This window comes from Zalophus californianus, chromosome X (assembly GCF_009762305.2).
Source record: "Zalophus californianus isolate mZalCal1 chromosome X, mZalCal1.pri.v2, whole genome shotgun sequence".
Taxonomy (NCBI): domain Eukaryota; kingdom Metazoa; phylum Chordata; class Mammalia; order Carnivora; family Otariidae; genus Zalophus; species Zalophus californianus.
The window spans coordinates 52140435-52164934 of record NC_045612.1 but is presented as its reverse complement, the minus strand read 5'-3'; the positions used below and the strand labels follow the sequence as shown (position 1 = coordinate 52164934).

Sequence of the window (24500 nt, the reverse complement as noted above, 5' to 3'; positions counted from 1 at the left end):
AAGTAGCAGAACACACATTCTTTTTGAGTCTACATGGAACAATCTCCAGAATAGATTACATCCTGGCTCACAAATCAGGCTGCAAGAAGTACAAAAAGTTCAAGATCATACCATGCATATTTTCAGACCACAACACTGTGAAACCTGAAGTCAATCACAAGAGAAATTTTGGAAAGACCACAAATACATGGAGGTTAAAGAACATCCTACTAAAATATGAATGGGTTAACAAGGAAATTAAAGAAAAAATAAAAAAAAATTACATGGAAACAAATGAAAAAGAAAACATGACACTCCAAAACCTTTCGGATGCAGCAAAGGTAGTCCTAAGAAGGAAGTATATTGAAATACAGGCCTACCTCAAGAAACAAGAAAAGTCTCAAATACACAACCAACCTTATACCTAAAGCAGCTAAAATAGGAACAGGAAATAAAGCCTAAATCCAGCAGAAGAGGAGAAATAATAAAGATTATAGGAGAAATCAGTGATATAGAAACAACAACAAAAAATCGTTAGAACAGATCAACAATACTAAGAGCTGCTTCTTTGAAAGACCCAATAAAATAAAAAAAGAGAGAGAGAGACAGAGAGAAAGGAACAAAATAGAGAAAATAACAAATGAAAGAAGATAGATCAGAGCCAACACCACAGAAATACAAACAATTATAAGGCAATACTATGAAAAATTATATGCCAACAAACTGGACAATCTGGAAGAAATGAAGAAATTCATAGAAATTTATAAACTATCAAAACTGAAACAGGAAGAAATAGAAAATTTGAACAGACCCATAACTAGCAATGAAATTGAATCAGTAATCAAAAATCTCCCAACAAACAAGAGTCCTGGGCCAGATGGCTTCCCAGGGGAATTCTGCCAGACGTTTAAAGAAGAGTTAATACTGTTCTTAAACTGTTTAAAAAAAAGAAATGGAAGGAAAACTTCCAAATTCATTCTATAAAATCAGCATTACCTTGATTCCAAGACCAGACAGAGACCCTACTAAGAAAGAGAACTACAGACCAATATCCCTGATGAACATGGATGCAAAAATTCTCAATAAAATACTAGCTAATTTAGGGGTACGTGCACCCCAATGTTTATAGCAGCAATGTCCACAATAGCCAAACTGTGGAAAGAGCCAAGCTGTCCATCGACAGATGAATGGATAAAGAAGATGTGGTATATATACACAATGGAATATTATGCAGCCATCAAAAGGAATGAGATCTTGCCATTTGCAACGACGTGGATGGAACTGGAGGGTGTTATGCTTAGTGAAATAAGTCAATCAGAGAAAGACATGTATCATATGACCTCACTGATATGAGGAATTCTTAATCTCAGGAAACAAACTGAGTGTTACTGGAGTGGTTGGGCGTGGGAGGGATGGGGTGGCTGGGTGATAGACATTGGGGAGGGTATGTGCTACGGTGAGCGCTGTGAATTGTGCAAGACTGTTGAATCACAGATCTGTACTTCTGAAACAAATAACGCAACATATTTTAAGAAAAAAGAAAAAGAAGAAGGTAGCAGGAGAGGAAGAATGAAGGGGAGTAAGTCAGAGGGGGAGACGAACCATGAGAGATGATGGACTCTGAAAAACAAACTGAGGGTTCTAGAGGGGAGGAGGGTAGGGGGATGGGTTAGCCTGGTGATGGGTATTAAAGAGGGCACATTCTGCATGGAGCACTGGGTGTTATGAACAAACAATGAATCATGGAACACTACTCAAAAACTAATGATGTACTATATGGTGATTAACATAACAATAAAAAAGAGGGCAAAAAAAATACTAGCTAATTTAATTCAACAGTACATTAAAAGAATTATTCAACATGATCAAGTGGGATTTATTACTAGGCTGCAGGGGTGTTTCAATATTTGTAAATTAATCAATGTGATACACCACAGTAATGAAAGAAAGGATATGGACCACTGATCCTCTCAATAGATGCAGAAAAAGCATTTGACAAAATGCACCGTCCTTTCTTGATAAAAACCCTCAACAAAGTAGAAACAGGTGGAAAATGCCTCAACATCATGAAGGCCATATACAAAAGACTCACAGGTAATATCATCCTCAATGGGGAAAAACAGAGCTTTTCCTTTATGATCAGGAACAAGACAAGGATGTCTACTCTCACCATTACTGTTTAACATAATACTGGAAGTCTTAGCCTCAGCAATCAGACAACAGAAAGAAATAAAAGGCATCAAAATTGGCAAGGAAGAAGTCAAACTTTCACTATTTGCAGACATGATACTTTATGTAGAAAACTCGAAAGACCCCACCAAAACTTGCTAGAAGTAATAGATGAATTCAGCAAAGTTGCAGGATATAAAATGAACTTGCAGAAATCTGCTGCATTCCTATACACCAATAGCGAAGCAGCAGAAAAAGTAATTAAGGAATCGATCCTATTTGCAATTGCACTGAAAACCATGATACCTAGGAATAAACTAAAGAAATAAAAGATCTGTACTCTGAAAACTATAGAATAGTTATGAAAGAAATTGAAGAGGACACAAAGAAATGGAAAAGCATTCTATGCTCATGGATTGGAAAAACAAACACTGTTTAAATGTATATACTATCCAGGGGCGCCTGGGTGGCTCAGTCATTAAGCGTCTGCCTTCAGCTCAGGTCATGATCCCAGGGTCCTGGTATTGAGCCCCGTATAGGGCTCCCTGCTCAGCGGGGAGCCTGCTTCTCCCTCTCCTGCTCCCCTGCTTGTGTTCCCTCTCTCGCTTTATCTCTCTCTGTCAAATAAATAAATAAAATCTTTAAAAAAATGTGTATACTATCCAAAGAAATCTACACACTTAATGCAATCCCTATCGAAATACCACTATCATTTTTCACAAACAATCCTAAAATTTGTATGGAATTACAAAGGACCCCAAATAGGCAAAGCAATTTTGAAAAAGAAAAACAAAACTGGAGGCAACACGATTCCAGATTTCAAGTTACGTAACAAAGATGTAGTGATCCAGGCAGTATGGTACTGGCACAAAAATACACACATAGATCAATGGACTATAATAGAAAACACAGAAATGGACCCACAAGTATATGGTCACCTCATCTTTGAGAAAGCAGGAACAAATATCCAGTGGAGAAAAGATAGTTTCTTCAGAAAACGGTGTCAGGAAAACTGAACAGCAACATGGAGAAGAATGAAAGTGGACCACTTTTGTACACCATATACAAAATTAAATTCAAAATCAATGAAAGACCTAAATGTGAGACAGGAAACCATCAAAATCCTTGAGAAGAACACAGGCAGAAACCTCTTTGGCCTTGACCATAGCAACTTATTACTGGACACGTCTCTGGACACAAGGGAAGCAAGAGCAAAAATAAACTATGGGGGCTTCATTAAGTTTTTTTTGCACAGCAAAGGAAACAATCAACAAAAAAAAAAGGTAGCCTCTGCAATGGGAGAAAATATATGCAAACGACATATCTGATAAAGAGTTGGCATCTAAAATCTATAAAGAACTTTTCAAACTCAACACCCAAAAAACAAATAATCCAGTTAAGAAATGGGCAGAAGAAGGTGTGCCTGGGTGGCTCAGTCAGTTAAGCTTCTGACCCTTCATTTGGGCTCAAGTCATGATTTCAGGTTTGTGAGATTGAACTTTGATTTGGGCTTCCTGCTGCAGTTGGAGTCTGCTTGAGATTCTCTGTCTCTGTCTGCCTGTCTTCCCTCTCTGTCACTTTGTCTCTGTCTCTTTCTACCCACCCCCAAGTAAATAAATAAAAATCTTTTAAAAAAATGGATAGAAGACACAAATAGACACTTTTCCGAAGAAGTCATCCAGATCCTAACAAACACATGAAAAAATGCTCAACGTCACTCATCATCAGGGAAATACTAATCAAAACCCCAATGAGACACCATGTCATACTTGCAGAATGGCTAAAATTAACACAAGAAACAATAGGTTTTGGTGAGGATGTGGAGAAATGGGAGTCCTCTTGCACTTTTGGTAGGAATGCAAACTGGTGCAGTCACTCTGGAGAACAGTTTGGAGGTTTCTCAAAACATTAAAAATAGAATTACTCCAAGATCCAGCCATTGCACTACTGGTATTTACCCAAAGGATACAAAAATATACATTCAAAGGATTATATGCACCCTGGTATTTGTAGCAACATTATCAACAATAGCCAGACTAAGGAGAGAGCCGAAATGTCTGTTGACTGATGAATGGATAAAGAAGATTTGGTATATATATATATATATATATATATACATGTATATGTATATATATATGCAATGGGATATTACTCAGCCATCAAAAAGAATGAAATGTTACCATTTGCAATGAGTTGAATGCAGCTTATATGTATTATGCTAAGTGAAAAAGTCAGAGAAATTTAAGAAAGAAAACAGGTGAACATGTGGGAATGGGGAAAAGAAAAAAGAGAGAGGGAAACAAACCGTAAGAGACTTAATGATAGAGAACAACCTGAGGGTTGATGGAGGGAGGAGGGTGGGGGATGGGCTATATGGGTGATGGGTATTAAAGAGGGCACTCATTGTGATGAGCACGGAGTGTTATATGTAAGTGATGAATCATTGAATTCTGGTCCTGAAACCAATATTGTACTTTATGTTAACTAAATTTAAATAAAAATAAAAACCTGTTTAGTGAGCCTTGAAGCCTTCAACAAATCAGTCAGCCATTAAATACACTTTTGCTAAAGCCTCTGGACAGTTAAACCCATCTTCATTTAACTAGGCCTTACATTTTACTTTGATGTATTCTCCCCTCTGTATTAAATTCAGCATTTTTTTTTTTACCACAGTAGACATATGTTTATATTCTGAGGATACTCAAACACTATGCTTGAGAAATTACAACACATCAAGCATTTCTAATTATACAAGGAAATACCATGGGAGTTTATTTTGTTAAGGGATGTACAGTAGGGAATCAGATTAAAATAAACAAGTCATCATTCTCCTGTGAGTTGGAATGTTGCTGTCAGAAAAGAAGTCTCCTAATAGTTGTGAATGTGTACATTGCTTAACTGAGAGTACATTTTCTTTATAAAGTGAATGCTCAGTAATTAAGAAAAAACACAGTATGATCTTAATTGCTAGTTGATATCTGTCAAACATTATTTATTTAGATTATGGAGATCTCACTTGGTGTTTATGTCTAGGTAATCATTGGCCTAGATAGTGAGGATTTGTCTTTCCTTTAGGCGCCAGTGAAATACAGACCTTTACATGAAAAAAATCATAAGAATATATTCATGTTCTGGTGATAACACATGAATGTTCATTAAAATGTGTGCTTAGTGGAAGTTGAAGTGGAATGTGTTGTTGAAAAATACTTTCTGAATTAGTTTAAGCTTTTCTCAGTGTAATCTGTTGATTTATTTCAGTATGACATAATATATATCCAATAAAGAAAAAGTTGAGAAGGGAAATTGTGAAAATATAGAGCTACTCCTAGTATATACCACATGATTTTCAGCAGGAATTTAGATAACACTGATGATTCAAACACTTTAATTTTTTCCTATGTGGGAGAATTGCAAAGTAGATTGAATGATTTTTTTTGTATTTGGTTACTTTATTGTCATCTCTGAGAAGTACTGTGTTTAATGAATCTGACAATAGCCGTATTAAATTCAATGCTGAATTAAAGGCCAACTTGAAATAAAATCTCTCATGAGTCACATTGTATCAGCTTGATCTAAAATGCATAAGCATGTAATCATCAGCATTATTAGGGGTTTTAATTTCTATATAAGTATGTACAACATGTAATCATTAGAACCTGAAATAATAGGCCATTTTGCCTAGATGAGTAGTGTAGTCTCTCAGATGGAAACTACTTTTGTTTGTTCCTAACTGTAAATTAATATTGCTGACAAATTTCTTATTTTATGTCTATGAAAATGAGAATAAGGTATTTATTAGGCCTTTAAAATTTTGATGCTATTCTATTTTTAATAAAATCTACTTTTATTTTAAGCTATCTTCCTAGGATCATATCGTATGCCATATGAAGATATAAAAAATATTATTCTGGAGGTTAATGAAGACATGCTGAATGAAGCCTTAATTCAGGTAACTTGCATATTTTCCTTTTAAAATTCATTTTCACAGGTATTTCTAGATTGTTATTTTCTCAATGGAGTTGTGGGAAAATGTTCTTCTATATTTTGGTAATAGAATCACAAGTATCTAGCTTTGTTACCAGTAAGAGTATTCAACATAGAAGGCTACCTTCTAGTTTTGTTTCTGCCTATCATTCACTGTACATAAAATTGCATGTATTTCATCATCACAACAACTCTGTTAAGTAAATGTTGTTATTACAGTTTTATGGATGTAATAGTGGGGAGGTCAAAATGTTAAATACCTTGCTCACAATCAATTGGTAAATGTTAAAGTTATTTTTTGTTAGACACATAACATGTGCTAGGAATTGTATCAGGCACTTTATATATTTTATCTCATTGAATCCTATTAACAATCCTATGAGGTACATACTATTGTCCTCATGTTACAGAAAACTGAGGCTTAAAGAGATTGCCCAATGTCACATAGATGGTAAGTGGCAGATTAGCAGAGCTGGGATTCAGAACAAGATCTTTCATAGTTCTAAATCTATTGTTCTTTCTGTTCTATTATTCTGCCTTCCATGAGCCACTTATTTTAGCTTGCTAAATCTCTTTCCACATCAGAGAATACAGATGTATTAAACCAAATAATGTGCTCTGTAGAATAAAGCACTATACAAGATCTAACATATTATTACAGTTCTTGGTATGTCTGGTCCTGTCTAATTTAATTTCTGGAAGGAAGAGCTGTGAAGATTTTACCTATAAGGGCATAGTCATTGTAGGTTTTTCTTTTTATGTTTTTAACCCATAAAGCTTGCTTTGATTTTAAAAAGACTCAGTAATTTATGCTGTGAGAGTTTTATCATACTGCCCTCAGAGTGTCTCTAAATTTCAGAGAACCAGTGTCTGTCATTTGAGCAGGCTATGTCTATATGGAAGTTCCTCCATTTTGTAATGTAAGCTTGCATTACAGATTACCTCATGTAAATGTTTTAAATATAGATATTATAATATAAATATAGGTAAATAGAAATTTATTTTCTAAGGCTAAGGTTTAATGAGTTTATGTAGGCTCTTTATTATCATGACATACTTACGTTAATCTCAGTAAGAGTTACACTTTGATAAATCCCCCTGTGGAAAAGTTAAAAAAAGTGTGCAACTAGCAAGTGCATATTTCTCTGAGTAGAAATGGAGAGCTGATCACATTTATCCTGTCCGTCTAAGTCCCATGATTCTTTGCACAAATAGAATGAGTGAGGAATGAAGCCTAAACATGATTTACTTTTCCCTCTTTTTTTCACTTGGACAGTTTAATTTTAACGTACAATGAGACAAAGAAATTTCTGACTCCAAAACTTGTTAGTCTTTTCTCTAGAATTATAGTAAAATAGAACCATATTTTGAAGAATTAATCAATTTAGCCATTTATTTTACCCTTTAAAACTATGTAGCTTTTCCTTCACATACTTTGGTAAATAAAGAAGAATGTAATTATTTAGAATGTGGTCTTTATTTGCCAATAATATTCAAAACATTGATTATTTTTTAAGTAATGTTTTTAACTCTTTAGGGAATATAAGAACCAGAGGAAGATTCTCACTTGTGAATGTCCCTCTAGTACGCAACAAGCTTTTAAAATATATATATAGAAATTTATTATGTGGGACTTTTTTATGTTTCACTTTATTTTGTAACATAAACAATACCTATTTGTTTCTCTTTAAATTGGGTAAGCCTGGTTCAGTTTGGAAGAACGGATTGCTTTCAATTTGGAGATGGCGATAAATTATGTCTCAATTCTTGAATTTGCTGGTTTAATTTTATCCACTATGCAGTGAAAACAACTGCTTTTGAAATCACAGTAGTATGCTAAATCTTGGCCTATACTCTGGGAAGATGAGTGATGGAGAATCATAAAGTGTAGATCCTGCCAGGCTCCTTTAGTGCATGTTATACCAGATGTGTCCATGTAATTCCTGTTTGCTGTGAATGGGTTGACCTGGGCTTGTGTCATCTCTTCCTTTTTTCTAGACTTCCATTCACTTTTCTAAGCCTTTATCTGTTCCTTTTTTTTTCACATATTCATGTGTTTTACCCCTTGCATCTTTTGCCCCACAGATTTAGTGCCTTCTTTTTGTTGAAAGCATACCACTGATGACTTTTTTCAAGCCAGATTGCTTTTCTTCTCAGTGCCAGATACTCTGAAATTTCCTCTCATTCCTTACCTTGCTCAATCAAAAATCATTTCTTTAGTTCTGCTTGTAGGAGAAAACAACTTAAGATGTAATTTAATAGTATGTGTGATTGGGATTGTGCCACTTGGGTATAATAAGCACAGATGATATGTAACTCAGTGTGAGTTATTGAAGTTAGTAGTATGTTTATTTATCAAACATCTGAGTATCTTTTGTTAAGGAGGAAGGTCCTGGATTGAAACAATTACTCAATTTTCCAGAACACAAAGGTGACTGCTTTCCTCAGGCAAGAGAAAAGATTAAAATCACTACTGCTTTTTTCTCCCTCCCATCCCAGAAACATTTGCTTCAGTGATGTAAAAGTAACATCAATTTGCCATTCATAGGAGCTATTTACAGTTTATGTGTAATTACCATGTAGCACATTGATAATGCATTAGCATTAAATATGTTTCATCAGATTAACTTTGTTGTATGTTCTATTTGATTACAATGCTAAATTCCATCCATGCATAATCATAGTATATTGCTCAAAGGAGATGTTTGTTTCCTCATAACAACAAAAACAATAAAAAACAATTAAGGACACACTGCCTCCCAGAGTTAACACTAGTATTATCTCTCCAGAAAGGTCAATACGCTTTTTCCAACCAGATGACTAATATATTTTAGTTATTTAGCAGGATGAATATCTTATTTTAAAAATACTATATATATATAATTTAATCAATACAGAACGAGCCCAAATTTTCAGGTTATTAAGAAAAATACTAATGTTTTCCTTATTTCAAAATATATAAATTTAAGCTAGAAACTGACTTCATTGTGTGGAAGATGTTGAGATGTCCTAAAATACAGGAACACATGGAAACATTTTAAAAAGTATACCATATTCTGAGCTTGTTGAGGAGCTTCTAATATATATAATTATGGGTTAGTGCCAAATAATGTGAGCTAAATTTAGTTGATTCTTAGAGTTATTTCAGCTTTGAAAGTTTGTATCAGTATAATTTAAATTTGATCTACTGAGAAAAAAATCTAAACCAATGTTTTCAGGATATCAGGGGTAAAAATCAATTATTTGTAGGCCTACTTACATATAGAACATTGACAAATGAAACTAGCATTTGCAAAAAATTGATTTCAATGTTAAGGGAAAAATAAAAGTGTGTTTTACTTTAGAACATTAGTGCATGTAAATGATTCTTAAATGCTGAGGAAATTGTGTTGCTAGGGAGATTATGGTCATGTTCACAAAACATGTATAGAAAAAAAGGATGATTAACATAGAAGGAAATATAACTGCAGCATAATTTACAAAGATACGTATTGAGCAGAGGTTTTTAACGAGGGGTTCAAAGCCCCGCTTTGGGAATTAATAGAGACAATTCAGGGGCTTCTGAACTTAGATATGAAAAATACTGTATCTGTAGTTTATAAACTTTAACCTATCATTTAATATTTCCTTTGATTAACAATGTAGGTAACAGACCAAAGTAGTATTAATAGCACCTCTAACTTTCCACTAATAGAAATAATAAATATTTTCATATCACATTAAATTTGAGGCAGGTATCTTGAAATATTATTTAAAGTCATTAATACTTCAAGATTTCACTAGTTATTAAAGCTACCACTAGATCTTATTTTGTAATGCTTTAATCAAGATGCATATCTATTATTATGTCACAATTTAGTTTTTAAATATATTAACTATTTTAATATAATCTGTTTCTTTTATATTCCTCTGTGTTTTATTTTATTGTGAGAAAAGTATCCATAAACTGGTGTTAAAGGGTTCAAGGCACAAACAGAAAGACCAGAAACTAGTACAGAAAAGTCTACCAATCAAGCTGGCTGACATAAGTTGTTCCCAACTTCAGTCTCCCTAGCCACTATCTGTAGAGAACACACCACCGTGAAAATCCCAGACTAGGGATGATGTTAATACACACTCCTAGTCCACAGAGACCAAGAAGGACCACATTAGAAGGGTAAGAAAACAGCTGTGGTCTGACCATATTGTCCTTCCCCAGATTAGCATAGCACTGCACTGAGAGGGCCCCTGTGGGCCTACAGTTTCTCTAGTGGAAGAAGAGAACTCTCAGTGGACATCTAGCTCCCCCAGCATTGTGGGATGCTTCCCAAAAGGCCCACTCAGGTGTCACCTTATAGCGATCACTGGGGTAAGCTGTGTGTGGTGGGGGTGGGGATCAGATAGAGATGGAGAATGGGGATGGGACTTATACCAACCAGCCCTCAGATCTTGACAGACTACATTCCTACTTGTAAGCAATACCCAGGTAGAGAGCCCAGCCAGTGTTTCTGACCATCTTCAGAGCCAAATTCCTGGCCCCATCTGTCCAGAGAGTTCGACTGGCAGTTCTGCCTGGTTTGGTTCTCTAGTCAACAGGCTACATTAGCCACAGAGCCTATTTTACTGCCCTGCCTGGACAGGGAAGCAAATTTACAGCCATGTATAAAGTGCTGAGCATAGTCTCCAGTTTTATTTGTCCAAGAAGCCTGGCCAGAGAACCCAGGTAACTGTGGAGCCCATTAAATACCTCTGCCTGGGCAAGGAGCCAAGCAACATCCCTGCCCAGCCGTTGAGCATACACTCTGGCCCTGTTTATCCAGGTAGCCTGAAGAGTCACCCTGGGAAGGCTTGGAGCCCAACCTACAGTAACACCAAGCCACAGAGTCCAGCCTGTAGCCCCACCCAGCAGTGGAGTACAGCCTATGATCCTGTCTGATGCTGAACTCAGCCTGTGGCCTGACCGAGGAAGGGTTCCCAGCCAGTTACCCTTTTCAATCATGGAGCATCGTCTGTAGCTCCACCAGAAGTGAGGGATCCTCAGTCGAGAAGCTTTGCCTGAACAAAAAGCATAGTCTGTAACCCCACTGAACCAGGAATCACAATAAATAAGGCAAAAATGACACCACTAAAGGAAACTAATTGGATCCAATAACTGACCCTAAAGAAATAGAGATCTATGAACTTGCTGAAAACAAATTCACAATAATCCTCTTAAAGAATTTTGGTGAACTACAAGAACACACAGAAAGACAACTAAACAAAATTTGGAAAATAATACATGAACAAAATGAGAAGTTCAACAAAGAAGAGTAACCATCAAAAAGAATCAGACAAATCCTAGAGATGAAGAATACAATAACTGAATGGAAGAATTCAATAGAAAATTTAACATCACACTTGATCTGGCAGAAGAAAGAATGAGTGAACTGAAAGATAGATCATTTGAAATTATGCAGTCCCAGGAGTAAAATCAAACAAAAAGGAAGAGTGAAGAAAGCCTACAGGACTATCAGTGGATTTCTTAAGAGAAGCATGGCAGGCTAGGAGATGGTGGAATGGTATATTCAAAATATTGAAAGAAAGAAACTGTCATTCAAAACTGTTACACCTGGTAAAGCCATTTTCTGAAATGAAGAAAAAATATTTTGTTAAACAAAACTGAAGGAGTTTATCACCACTGGATCTGAGACTCACAAGAGAATAAGTTTAGTTTTAAGGACACAGATAGATTGAGGGTGAAGGGAGGTAAAGAAATACTTCAAGCAAATGGAAACCAAAAGAAAGCAGGTGTTGCTATACTTAGACAAAATAGAATTAAAGTAAAAAAAAGAGGAAAAAGATCAAAACAAAGAACGTCAGGATACGATAAAAGGGTGATTTCATCAAGAAGATATAACATTTGGGTGCCTGGGTGGCTCAGTTGGTTGAGCGACTGCCTTCGACTCAGGTCATGATCCTGGAGTCCCGGGATCGAGTCCCGCATCGGGCTCCCTGCTCGGCAGGGAGTCTGCTTCTCCCTCTGACCCTCTTCCCTCTTGTGCTCTCTGTCTCTCATTCTTTCTCTCTCAAATAAATAAATAAAATCTTATAAAAAAATAAATAAATATCATTAACTTATAAAAAAAAAGAAGATATAACAATTATAAATAATTATGCACCCAACATTGGGATACCTAAACATATAAATATAAATATTAATAGAACTAAAAGAACTAAAAAAAAAAAAAAAACCCAGCAATTCAGTAATAGTTGGGGACTGTAATACCCAGTTTCAACAATGGGTAGATTATCCAAACAATCAATAAGGAAACAGTAGATTTGAACAACACTATAGACCAAATGGACATAATAGACATATATAGAACATTTCATACAATAGCAGCAGAATACGTAATCTTTTCAAGTGCACATGGAATGATCTCCAGGATAGATCATGTGATAACAAAAGTAGTAGCAAATTTAAGATTAAAGTCATACCATGCATCTTTTCTTTTTTTTTAAGGTTTTAAAAATGTATTTTAGAAAAACCTCCCTGCACTGCCCTTAATCTGCATCCATGGCATTTTCGGACCACATCCTGTTCCATAGCTTCTTTTATCATCCAAATTGTATCGCATTTCTTACTGAAGTCCAGGCAATTGCAAATGAATAGACTCATATCTGTGGAATCAACAAACTAATAGTGGCAAAACAACACCATGAAATGGAAAAATAAAATGTTTGTCACATGAGTATAGCAACACAGAGGCCACATCAGGAGGGTGGCTCACTGGTGGTGGCAGCTATGTTAGTGTTTCTTTTTGCCTCAAGTTCAGAAACAAGTTGGACTATCTTAGGTGACTGAATTTTCCTGCTGTTGAATTATAGAAGTTGTACAACCTCCCAGGTTTGTTTTCAAGGCCTTCATACTCAGACGTCTGAAGAATCATCTAATTTTGGTCCAGCTGCTTCACATGTTTGGCTTATGCACTGAATTGGGTCTCATACTTTTCCCAAAGTTCATAAAGTTCCTTTTTGAGATGCTCTGGGAGGAGCTGGGTTAGCTGCTTCATAGCTTCTGGTCTTTGTTAAGATGCTCACTTTTGGGAATGAGAGTCATAACTGCCATTCTGTACATGTGATCTGATACACTTACCTCTAAACATTTCTGTATATCCAGGCAGTCCATGGGACTCTCTTGAGCTGCCCCACCAACCATGGGAACTGCAGCAGGTTCCAGGCCCCGCAGCCTGAACAGGGCTGCAGAAGAGAACGAAGCCATGCAGCCACTCATCTGGCAGGTTGGCGCAAGCCACCCCAAGTGTCTTTTCTGACCACAGTGGTATGGAACTAGAAATCACATATATGGAAATTAAACAGCATACTTCTGAACAACTAATGGATTACAGAAGGCTTTTAAAAAAATGAAATAAAAAATATTTGTTGAGACAAAACTTATGGGATGGAATTAAAGCACTTCTAACAGGGAATTTAGGGATAAACACATATATCAAGAAAAAAAAGATCTCAAATAACTGAACTTTACACCTCAGGGTACTAGAAAAAAATAAAAAACTAAGCCCAAAGTTAGCAGACGGAAGGAAATTATAATAAAGAGTAGAGCAGAAATAAATGAAATCGAGAATAAGAAAACAATAGAATAGATCAATAAAACTAAGAGTTAGTTCTTTGGAAAGATAAAATTGACAAGCCTGTAGCTAGACTAACCCAAGGGAAAAAAAAAAGAGAAGATCCACATAAATAAAATTATAAATGAAATAGGAGACATTACATCTGATGCCAAAGAAATACAAAGGATTATAAGAGACTACTGTGAACAATTATATGCCAACTGATTGCACAGCCTAGAAGAAATGGATAAATTCTGTGTAACATACAACTGAACAAGACTGAATCATGAATAGGATATATGAACAGACCATGATGACTAAGGAGATTGAAGCAGTATCAAAAACCTCTCAACAAAGAAAAGTCTAGGATCAGATGATTTCACTCATTAATTTTACCAAATGTTTAAAAAAGAATTAACACCAATCCTTCTGAAATGCCTCCAAAAATGGGAAGAGGAAGGAATACTCCCAATCTCATTTTATGACACCAGCATTACCCTGATACCAAAACCAGGTAAGAACACTACAAGAAAAGTATAGGCCAATATACCTGATGAATATGAATGCAAAATTTATCAATAGCTAGCAAATTGAATTCAACAGTTCATTAAAAGGTTCATAAACCATGATCAGTTGTGGTTCAGAACTGTGATGCAAAGATCTGATTACAAAAATGTAATCAAAATATGTTCAATGCATAAATTAGTAAATGGGATACATCACGTTAATAGAATGAAAGATAAAACCCATATGATCATCTCAGTAGATGCAGAAAAAACATTTGACAGAATTCAACATCCATTCATGATAAAACCTCTCAACAATTTGGATATAGAAGGAACATACTTCAACATGTTAAAGCCCATAAGTGATAAGCATACAGCTAATATCATACCGAACGATGAAAGGTGGAAAGCTTTCCCTCCAAGGTCAGGAATAAGGGAAGGGTGTCCATTCTTTCCACTCCTATTCAACCTAGTACTGGTAGTCCTAATCAGAGCAATGAAGCATGACAATAAATAAAATGCATCCAAATAGGAAAGGGAGAAGTAAAATTGTGTTTGCAGATCACATGATCTTAAATATAGAAAATCATAAAGACTCCATCAAAAAACTGTTAGAACTAATAAGCAACTTCAGTAAAGTTGCAGGATACAAAATTAACATACAAAAAGCAGTTGTGTTTCTGTGTAGTAACAACAAAATATCTGAAAAAGAAACAGTATCACAATAGCATTAAGAACAGTACAGTACTTAGGCATAAATTTAAGGAGGTGAAAAATCTGTAACCTGAAATCTCTAAGATACTGATGACAGAAATTGAAGAAGACACAGGTAAATGGAAAGATATTTCATGTTCATGGATTGGAATAATTATTTTGTTAAAATGTTCATAATACCCAAACTGATCTATAGATAAAATATGATTTCTGTCAAGAGTCCAGTAGAATTTTTTTACAGAAATAAAAAAAATTCTAAAATTCATATGAAAACACAGTGGACCACGAATAGCCAAAACAGTCCCAGGAAAGAACAAAGATGGAGGCATCACACTTCCTGATATGAAACTATATTACAGAACTATAGTAATCAAAATATTATGGTATGTAGATCAATGGAACAGAATTGAGAGCCCAGAAATAAACCTGTGCATATACAGTCAAATAATACTGGATAAGGTAGCTAAGAATCCTGAATGGAGTAAAGGTTAATCCTTTCAATAATTTTTGCTGGGAAAACTGGATAGTCACATGCAAAAGAATGAAACTGGAACCTTATACCATTCACAAAAATTAATTTGAAATGGATATTTAAAGACTTAAATGTAAGTCTTTAAATCATAAAATTCCTGGAAGAAAACAGGGGAAAAGCTCCCTGACATTGATCTTGGAAATACTTTTTTGATGTGACACTAAAAGCAAAAATAAGAGGGACTACATCAAACTACGTTTTCTGCACAGCACAGGAAATAGTCAACAGAGTAAAAAGGTAACTTACAGTATGGGAGAAAATATTTGCAAACCACAAATCTGATAGTGGTTAATATCCAATATATATAAGGAACTCCTACAACTTAAGAGTAGAAAACCAAATAATTTGACTTAAAGCATCAGCAAAGGACTTGAAAATATTCCAGTGGCCAACATGTACATAAAAAGATGCTCAGTATTACTAATTATCAGGGAAATGCAAATCAAAACTATAATGAGATATCACCTCACATCTATTGGAATCACTATTATAAAAAAGACAAGAGATAACAAGTGCTGGTGAGGATGTGGAGAAAAGAGAACCGTTGTAAACTGTTGGTGGGAATGTAAATTGGTGCAGCCACTCTGGAAAACAGTGTGTTAATTCATGAAAAAATTAAAATAGAACTATATGATTGAGCAATCACACTCCTGGTTATATCTCTGAAGGAAATGAAATCACTATATTGAAGAGATATCTGCATACCCATTTTTATTGCAGCAGTTTGTTTTTACAATAGCCAAGACATGGAAACAATGTACATGTCTATTGATGAATGAATAAAGAAGTTACACACACACACACACACACAGGACTATTACTCAGCCATAGGAAAGGAGGAAATCCTTTTATTTATGACAACACAGATGGACTTTGAGAACATTATGTTAAGTGAAATATGTCACACAGAGAAAAGGGCAGAGGAGAAAAGTTTTAAAAAATATATTAGAATATGTAATTGGAAGTCAGAATGGAGACTGGCACTGAAAATAAGATTTTTTGAATCATTTGCAAAGAAATGTTTGTTCGAGTATGAGGACCAAAGATAGTGGATAGCGGATATCTACCAAAGTAGATAGTGGAAGAAAAGTGACAAATGGAAAGTTAAAGACCATGTTTCCTTAGAACACACTGGTTGAGGGAATGGATGGTGTTACAGATATCGGAACAAAGTGAGCCACCATGTTAGGGAGAGGGCCAGATACTGTGGTGTGTCACAGTAGCCAGCACAGGGGAGAATTTTAAGGAATGATGAATAAGAGAATGAGATGGGGTAAAAGATACCCCTTTTGATATCCTGAATTTTAGTGACTTACTTAGTTCAAGTATTATTTTCTTGTATTTTTTTCTTAAAATAATCCATATGTCATACCAGATTATTGTATTCTTTAAGCAAATGTTCTGTTTATTGTCTTTTGGATGATGTCTCCCTTATTTTTAAGGGACAGAGGCATTTCTTCTGGGTATGCAGCTGTCCACTATCCTATTTTTTGTTCATTCTCCAACCACTTCATTTTCTCTTAACTTTCCTCCTTCCCTTTCCTCCTTCCTTCCCACCTTCTCTCCTCTTACCTCCCTTCTCTCTTCCCTCCTTTCCTTACTTTCTTTCATTTTAAATAAATTCTTTTCTAAATAAAGCGCCCTAATCTTTCTTAATAATATCCCCTCGGTGAAATATGGCTCTAGGGCATCTCCTTCATAATGGAAATTACAAAAATATCTCCATAGATGTCTTCCTGTAATAAATGCATGGGAGTATTCCAGCTTGCTTTTTTCCCCTCAGATAATTTCTACTCCTGCTGGCCATGTTACTCTTCTGGAACCCATTCAAGTATCCAGCACTGTACCAAATGTATAGAATCTGCAGGTAGCCACATGATTATGTTTTTCCAATTGTTACTTTATGTCTCAAAACAGATTATATGAATTATGTAACTTTTATTGGGTCCTGACATAATAATTAGAATAAAGCATAGGTCATCTGATACATTGCCCTGATTCCAGGCAATGCTGCTCCTAAGCCGTCAAAGATAGATGGGTATCTGTTGATTCTGCAGGGAAATATGATTCTTCAGCTTCCTTCAGTTAACCAATTCTGGATTATAATTATTCTTATAGTCAGGAAGTTCATGCATGTATAATAGTAGAGCTCATTTTTGTCTCCTCAATCCATCTTTGTAATCATTGATCTATTTACGCGGCTATCGACCATCTGTATTTTATGCAGCCTGTGAGTCTGCATGTGTTTGTGTACTTTACAAGGGTTGATGACTATAAGTATATCAATTAAGGCTATAATGGCATTAATACTGTAGAGTTTGAAAACATTTTTCTCTTAAATAACAACTTGTATTAACCACATTCATTTCCATAATTTTTTAGAGAAAAATGAAACATTAGCAATAACAGGAACATTCATAAAGCATTTCTTTCCCATTTCTCATCATGGTGGAATAAATGATTACTTTATGGCTTGCTATTGCAATCTAAAAATACTTTTATCCATGAGTTGCTGTTCTTTTTCATCTTTTCTACCTAGTTAGTTGAGTGATTTTTTTTTTCTCTTCCCTTCCTTCACTGCTTATCTTTGACCCTTGTTTGCTACTTTCAGTCTGTTGATAAAATCATATCTATTCCAAGTAAATGTAATGACTGCTTATTTTCATCTCTTCTGTGTCTATTGTTGATTAATACAAGTATTCATTTGTATTATTGTTCATAAGTGATATCAGACTATTTTAAAAAGAGAGAAAAAGTAGCTTTAAACAATTTTTTATACTAATTGGATTGTAAAAAGCATTTTATTTTATTTTTTTAAAGATTTTATTTACTTATTTGAGAGAGAGAGAATGAGAGATAGAGAGCACGAGAGGGAAGAGGGTGAGAGGGAGAAGCAGACTCCCTGCTGAGCAGGGAGCCTGATGTGGGACTCGATCTTGGGACTCCAGGATCATGACCTGAGCCGAAGGCAGTCTCCCAACCAACTGAGCCACCCAGGCGCCCAGTAAAAAGCATTTTAAAAATGCAACATATTTTAGTTTATTTATACTTTGAACAAAACATAGGTCTTTTTTTAAAAGATTTTATTAATGAAATATTGGTCTTATTAATAGTTGAGCAAGATGTGGCCTCAAAGATCATATTTTCTGCTGCCTTGTAGACTTCAAGCCATGATGGAACTTTATTAAAATTCTGGTTCTTTCATCCTATACATGATGTTTGTGGTAGACCAAGAATTCCCTTGCAGTTGTAGAATGTGGAAAGTGCCATCTTTTTCCTCACACAGACTTCCAGAACCTTGAACTAGGAAATGAGAAGCAAGGTTATACCAAAATCCTTACTCTAACTTGCATTTATGAAGCTACCTCTAGATAAAAGCAGGTGTCCCTCAGCCAAGGAGAAATGGAGGCAGAAAATCCAGGCTCCAATGCCCTCAATGAAACTAACAGAGATGGAAAACAATCACGCAGTATTTTTGGTTTTTGTTTACCAGCTTCCTACTCATTTTTTTGTGTTATATAAATTTGTTTGGAATCCACAGATTGTCGGCTAGTCATGTATTTAATGAATTATAACACATTTGTAATTGATTTTTATTTGTAAAACCAGTTCCTCTCAGTTGTATATTCAGGAATTAAGACATACAAGGAATAAATATTTACTTACCATACGGTTTTTGCAATGTTCTAATTCTAGGTCTCCTGTGTAAAGCATAGATATGCCTAATCATTAAATCTATTAAAGTCATATGATAGTTGTAGCACAATTTAACATGATATAGCCAACATGTTATGACATATTTTAACACAGTTATAGCAATAACATAATAGGTATTTTAAATAATCTAGGGCGCCTGGGTGGCTCAGTTGGTTAAGCGACTGTCTTCGGCTCAGGTCATGATCCCAGGCTCCTGGGATCGAGTCCCGCATCGGGCTTCCTGCTCAGCAGGGAGTCTGCTTCTCCCTCTGACCCTACCCCCTCTCATGCTCTATCTCATTCTCTCTCTCAAATAAATAAATAAAATCTTTAAAAACAAATAATAAATAAATAATCTATAAAAACTAGAGAGTCAGTAAGGAATAGAGAAGTAGGGATTGGACACTTTTTATTAAGCTCAGTGGTAAGCACATAGAGTCATTGTCTTGTGTATACATTTCTGTATGTCTTAAATATTACACAATTTAAACTTATTTGTTTAAAAGTATTTGACAAGCGCTGAAAGCATATGCTTAAGAAGAATTCCTTAACTTTGACACTGTTGATATTTTGGCTCAATAATTCTTTTTTGTGGAGTCCTGTCCTGTACATTGTTGGATGTTTAGCAGTATTCCTGGCCTCTACCCACTAGATGCCAGTAGCAACATCCCCACCACCAGTTAGGAAAAACAAAAATGCCTTCAGACATTAAAAAATGTCCCCGACTAGACAAAATTGTCCCTTTGAGAACCACTATCTTCAAAATTACTTTTATTTCAGAAACATTGTGAAGTTTCAGAATTTAATAAGCTTCCAATTATTTGCTTTGCTTCTATTTTCAATGTTAATTAGAAACTTCATGACAGAGGTTTGGACATTTGGTTAGGCAAAACAAAATTGATTCCATGTGTTTAAAAAAATGTCTTTCCCAGGAATGTAAAATATTTGTGTTATGTTCAGACTCTGACAGAATGCCTTCTCATTAAATTGCAAATACCCTTATTCAAGCATTGTTTAAAGAATAGGCCATAATTATTTTTAAATTGTGAATATAGGCAATCATTTTACTGTCTGTTGACTTTATCACTTTATTACTTTATTACTATGAGTTTTCTTTATAACATACTATGTGGGGTTTTTTCTTTTGTTTTATATTAATGCCTTAATAATGAGCAATTCACTTTATACCATTCTAAAAACCTTATGTTTATTTTATTATTTTTTGAATTTGTATTTAAATCCTAGTTAATTAATATATAGTGTAATACTGATTTCGAGAGTAGAATTTAGTGATTCATCACGTACATGTAACACCCAGTGCTCAACACAAGTGCCCTCCTTAATACCAATAACACATTTAACCCATCCCCTGCCCACCTTTCCTCCATCAAACCTCAGTTTATTTTTGATAGTTAAGTCTCTTATGGTGTGCTTCACTCTCTTTTTTTCCCTTCCCCTATGTTCATCTATTTTGTTTCTTAAATACTACATATGAGTGAAATCATCTGGTATTTTTCTTTCTCTGACTGACTTGTTTGGCTTAGCTTAATACACTATAGCTCTATCCATGTCCTTACAAATGGCAAGATTTCATTTTTTGATGACTCACTAATATTCCATTACACACACACACACACACACACACACCACATCTTCTTTATTCATTCATCAATCGATGGACATTTGGTCTCTTTCCATAATTTGGCTATTGTTGATAATGGTGCTGTAAACATCAGGTTGCTTGTGCCCCTTCAAATCAGTATTTTTGTATCCTTTGGGTAAATACCTAGTAGTGCAATTACTGGTCATAGGGTAGTTCTATTTTTAACTTTTTGAGGAACCTCCATACTGTTTTCCAGAGTAGCTGCACCAGTTTGCATTCCCACCGACAGTGTAAAAGGGTTCCTTTTTCTCTATATCCTCACCAACATCTGTTGTTTCCTGTGTTGTTTGTTAACTTTAGCCATTCTGACAGATGTGAGGTAGTATCTCATCATGGTTTTGATTTGTATTTCCTTGATGATGAGGGATGTTGAGCATCTATTCATGTATCTGTTGACCATCTGGTTGTTTTGGAAAAATGTCTATTCATGTCTTCTGCCCATTTCTTAACTGGATTATTTGTTTTTTGGGTGTTGAGTTTGGTAAGTTCTTTATAGATTTTGGATAATAACCCTTTATCAGATATGTCATTTGCAAATATCTTCTCCCATTCTATAGGTCTGTTTTAGTTTTGTTGATTGTGTCCTTCACTTTGCAGAAGCTTTTTATCTTGATGAAGTTCAGTAGTTCATTTTTGCTTTTGTTTCCAGAGACCAGTCTGGTAATAAGTTGCTATGGCTGAGGTCAAAGAGGTTTCTGCCTGTGTTCTTCTCTAGAATTTTGATGAATTCCTGTCTCACATTTAGGTCCCTCATCCATTTTGAGTTTATTTTTGTATATAATATAAGAAAATGGTACAGTTTCGGTTTTCTGCATGTTGCTGTCCAGTTTTCCTAACACCATTTGGTGAAGAAACTGTCTTTTCTCCATTGGATATTCTTTCCTGCTTTGACAAAGAGGAGGTGACCATATAGTTGTGGGTCCATTTCTGGGTGTTCTATTCTGTTCCTTTGATCTATGTCTCTGTTTTTGTACCAATACCGTACTGTCTTGATCACACATCTTTTTAATACACTGGAAGTCCAGAACTGTGATACCTACAAGCTTTGCTTTTCTTTTTCAGTATTGCTTTGGCTATTCAGGGTCTTTTGTGGTTCTATACAAATTTTAGGGTTGTTTGCCCACCTATGTGCAAAATGCTGGTGGTATTTTTATAGGGATTGCATTGACTGTGTAGATTGCTTTGTGTAGTATAGACATTTTAATATTTGTTCTTCCAATCCATAAGCATAGAATGTTTTTCCATTTCTTTGTGACATTTTCAATTTCTTTCATAAGTCTTCTATAGTTTTTGGAGTACAGATCTTTTACCTCTTTGGTTAGAGTTATTCCTATGTATCTTACTGCTTTTGGTACAGTTATAAATGGCATTGATTCCTTGATTTCTCTTTCTGTTTCTTTATTATTGGTGTATAGAAATGCAACAGATTTCTTTAGGTTGATTTTTGTATCCTGAGACGTTACTGAATTTCTTTATCAGTTCTAGCAATTTTTTTTTTTTTTTGGTGGAATCTTGGGTTTTCTAATAGAGTATGACATCAATTGCAAATAGTTTGAGTTCTTCTTTGTGGATTTGAATGCTTTTTATTTCCTTTTGCTGTGTGATTGCTAAGGCTAGGACTTCCAGTACTATGTTAAATAACAATGGTGAGGGGCACCTGGGTGGCTCAGGTGGTTCAGCATCTGCCTTTGGCTCAGGTCATGATCTCAGGGTCCTGGGATCGAGCCCCACATCGGGCTTCCTGCTCAGCCGGAAGTCTGCTTCTCCCTCTCCCTCTGCTGCTCTCCCTGACTTGTGCTCTCTTGCTCTCTCTCCCTCTCTCTCAAAATGAATGAATAAAATCTTTAAAAAAAATATTAACAATGGTGAGTAGACATCCCTGTTTTTTTCTTGACCACAAAGGAAAAGCTCTCAGTTTTTTACCACTGAGTATCTTAGCTATGGGTCTTTCATATATGGCTCTTATGATGTTGAGGTATGTCATCTGTCCCTACTTTTTTGAGGGTTTTTATTAGGAATGATGGTCTACCTTGTCAAATGCTTTTTCTGCATCTGTTGAGAGGATCATATGGTTCTTATCCTTTCTTTTATTAATGTGGTGTATCACATTGATTGATTTGTGAATACCGAACCACCCTGCAGCCCAGAAATAAAACCCACTCAATCATGGTGAATAATTCTTTTAATGTACTGTTGGATTCAGTTTGCCAGTATCATGTTAGGAATTTTTACATCCATGTTCATCAGGGATATTAGCCTGTAGTTCTTCTTTTTAGTGGGGTCTTTGATCTTGGAATCAAGGTAATGCTGACTTTGTAGAATGAGTTTGAAAGTTTTCCTTCCGTTTTTAATTTTTTGGAAGGGTTTGAGAAGAATAGTTACTAACTCTTCTTTAAATGTCTGGTAGAATTTCCCTGGAAAGCCATCTGGCCCTGGACTTTTGTTCATTGGGAGAGTTTTGATTACTGATTCAATAACTGGGCCTATTCAAATTTTCCATATCTTTCTGTTTCAGTTTTGTTAGTGTGTATGTTTCTATGAATTTGTCCTTTTTTTCCAGATTGCCCAGTTTCTTGGCATATAATTCTTCATAATATTCTCTAATAATTGCATATATTTCTGTGGTATTGTTTGTGATCTCTTCTCTCTTATTCATTATTTTATTTATTTCAGTCCTTTCTCCTTTTGATAATTTTGGGTAGCAGTTCATCAGTTTTATCAAGTCTTTCAAAGAAGCAGTTCTTAGTTTTGTTGATTTGTTCCACTGTTTTTTGTTTGTTTCTATATCATTTATTTCTATACTCTAATTTTTATTATTTCCCTTCTTCTTCTGGCTTTAGGCTTCATTTGCGGTTCCTTTTTTTTTTTAATGATTTTATTTATTCATTTGAGAGAGCATGCACGCATGAGCGTGGGGGAGGGGCAAAGGGAGAGGGAGAAGCAGACTCTCCACTGAGCAGGGAGCCCAACGTGGGGCTCAGTCCCTTGGCCCTGAGATCTTGACCTGAGCCAAAGGCAGACACTGAACCAACTGAGCCACCCAGGCGCCCCTTCTACTTTTTTAGCTCCTTTATGTGTAATGTTAGGTTGTGTATTTGAAACTTTTTTTTTGAGGTAGGCCTATATTGCTATAATCTTCCCTCTTATAACTGCCTTTGCTTTATCCCAAAGGTTCTGGACTATCATGTTTTCATCTTCATTTGCTTCTGTGAATTTTTAAAATTTCTTCTTTAATCCTAGTGAACCCATTCATTCTTTAGTAGGATGTTCTTTAACCTCCATGTATTTGTGGTCTTTTCCAATTTGCGTGTGTGTGTGTGTGTATGATTAACTTCGTTTTATAACGTTTTGGTCTAAAAATATGCATGGTATGATCTCAGTTTTTTTGTACTTGTTGAGGGCTGATTTGTGACGCAGTATGTGATCTGTTCTGCACAGTGTTCCATGTACACTTGCAAAGCATGTGTATTCTGCTGCTTTGGGATGAAATGTTCTGAATATATCTGTGAAGTCCATCTGGTTCAGTGTGTCATTCAAAGCCATTCTTTGCTTGTCAGCTTCTGCTTAGATGATTTATGCAGGGCTCTAAATGGGGTGTTAAAGTCCCCTACTATTTTTGTATTATTATCAGTAAGTTTCTTTACATTTGTCTTTAATTGATTTATGTA

The 24500-nt window shown here is 35.3% G+C and overlaps 1 protein-coding gene and 1 pseudogene across 5 annotated transcripts in view; one reads left to right on the top strand and one right to left on the bottom strand.

Moving 5' to 3' along the window:
- The window catches only part of DIAPH2 (diaphanous related formin 2), a 956101-nt gene that overhangs the window by 430408 nt on the left and 501193 nt on the right, over nt 1-24500 (top strand). For all 5 annotated transcript variants that reach the window (XM_035725382.1, XM_027607475.1, XM_035725381.1 and 2 more), the window contains one exon: nt 6003-6097. In XM_035725382.1, the coding sequence (XP_035581275.1) occupies nt 6003-6097 (95 nt within the window). The remainder of the gene's footprint in view (nt 1-6002; nt 6098-24500) is intronic.
- LOC113930286 lies at nt 12865-13372 on the bottom strand (annotated as a pseudogene).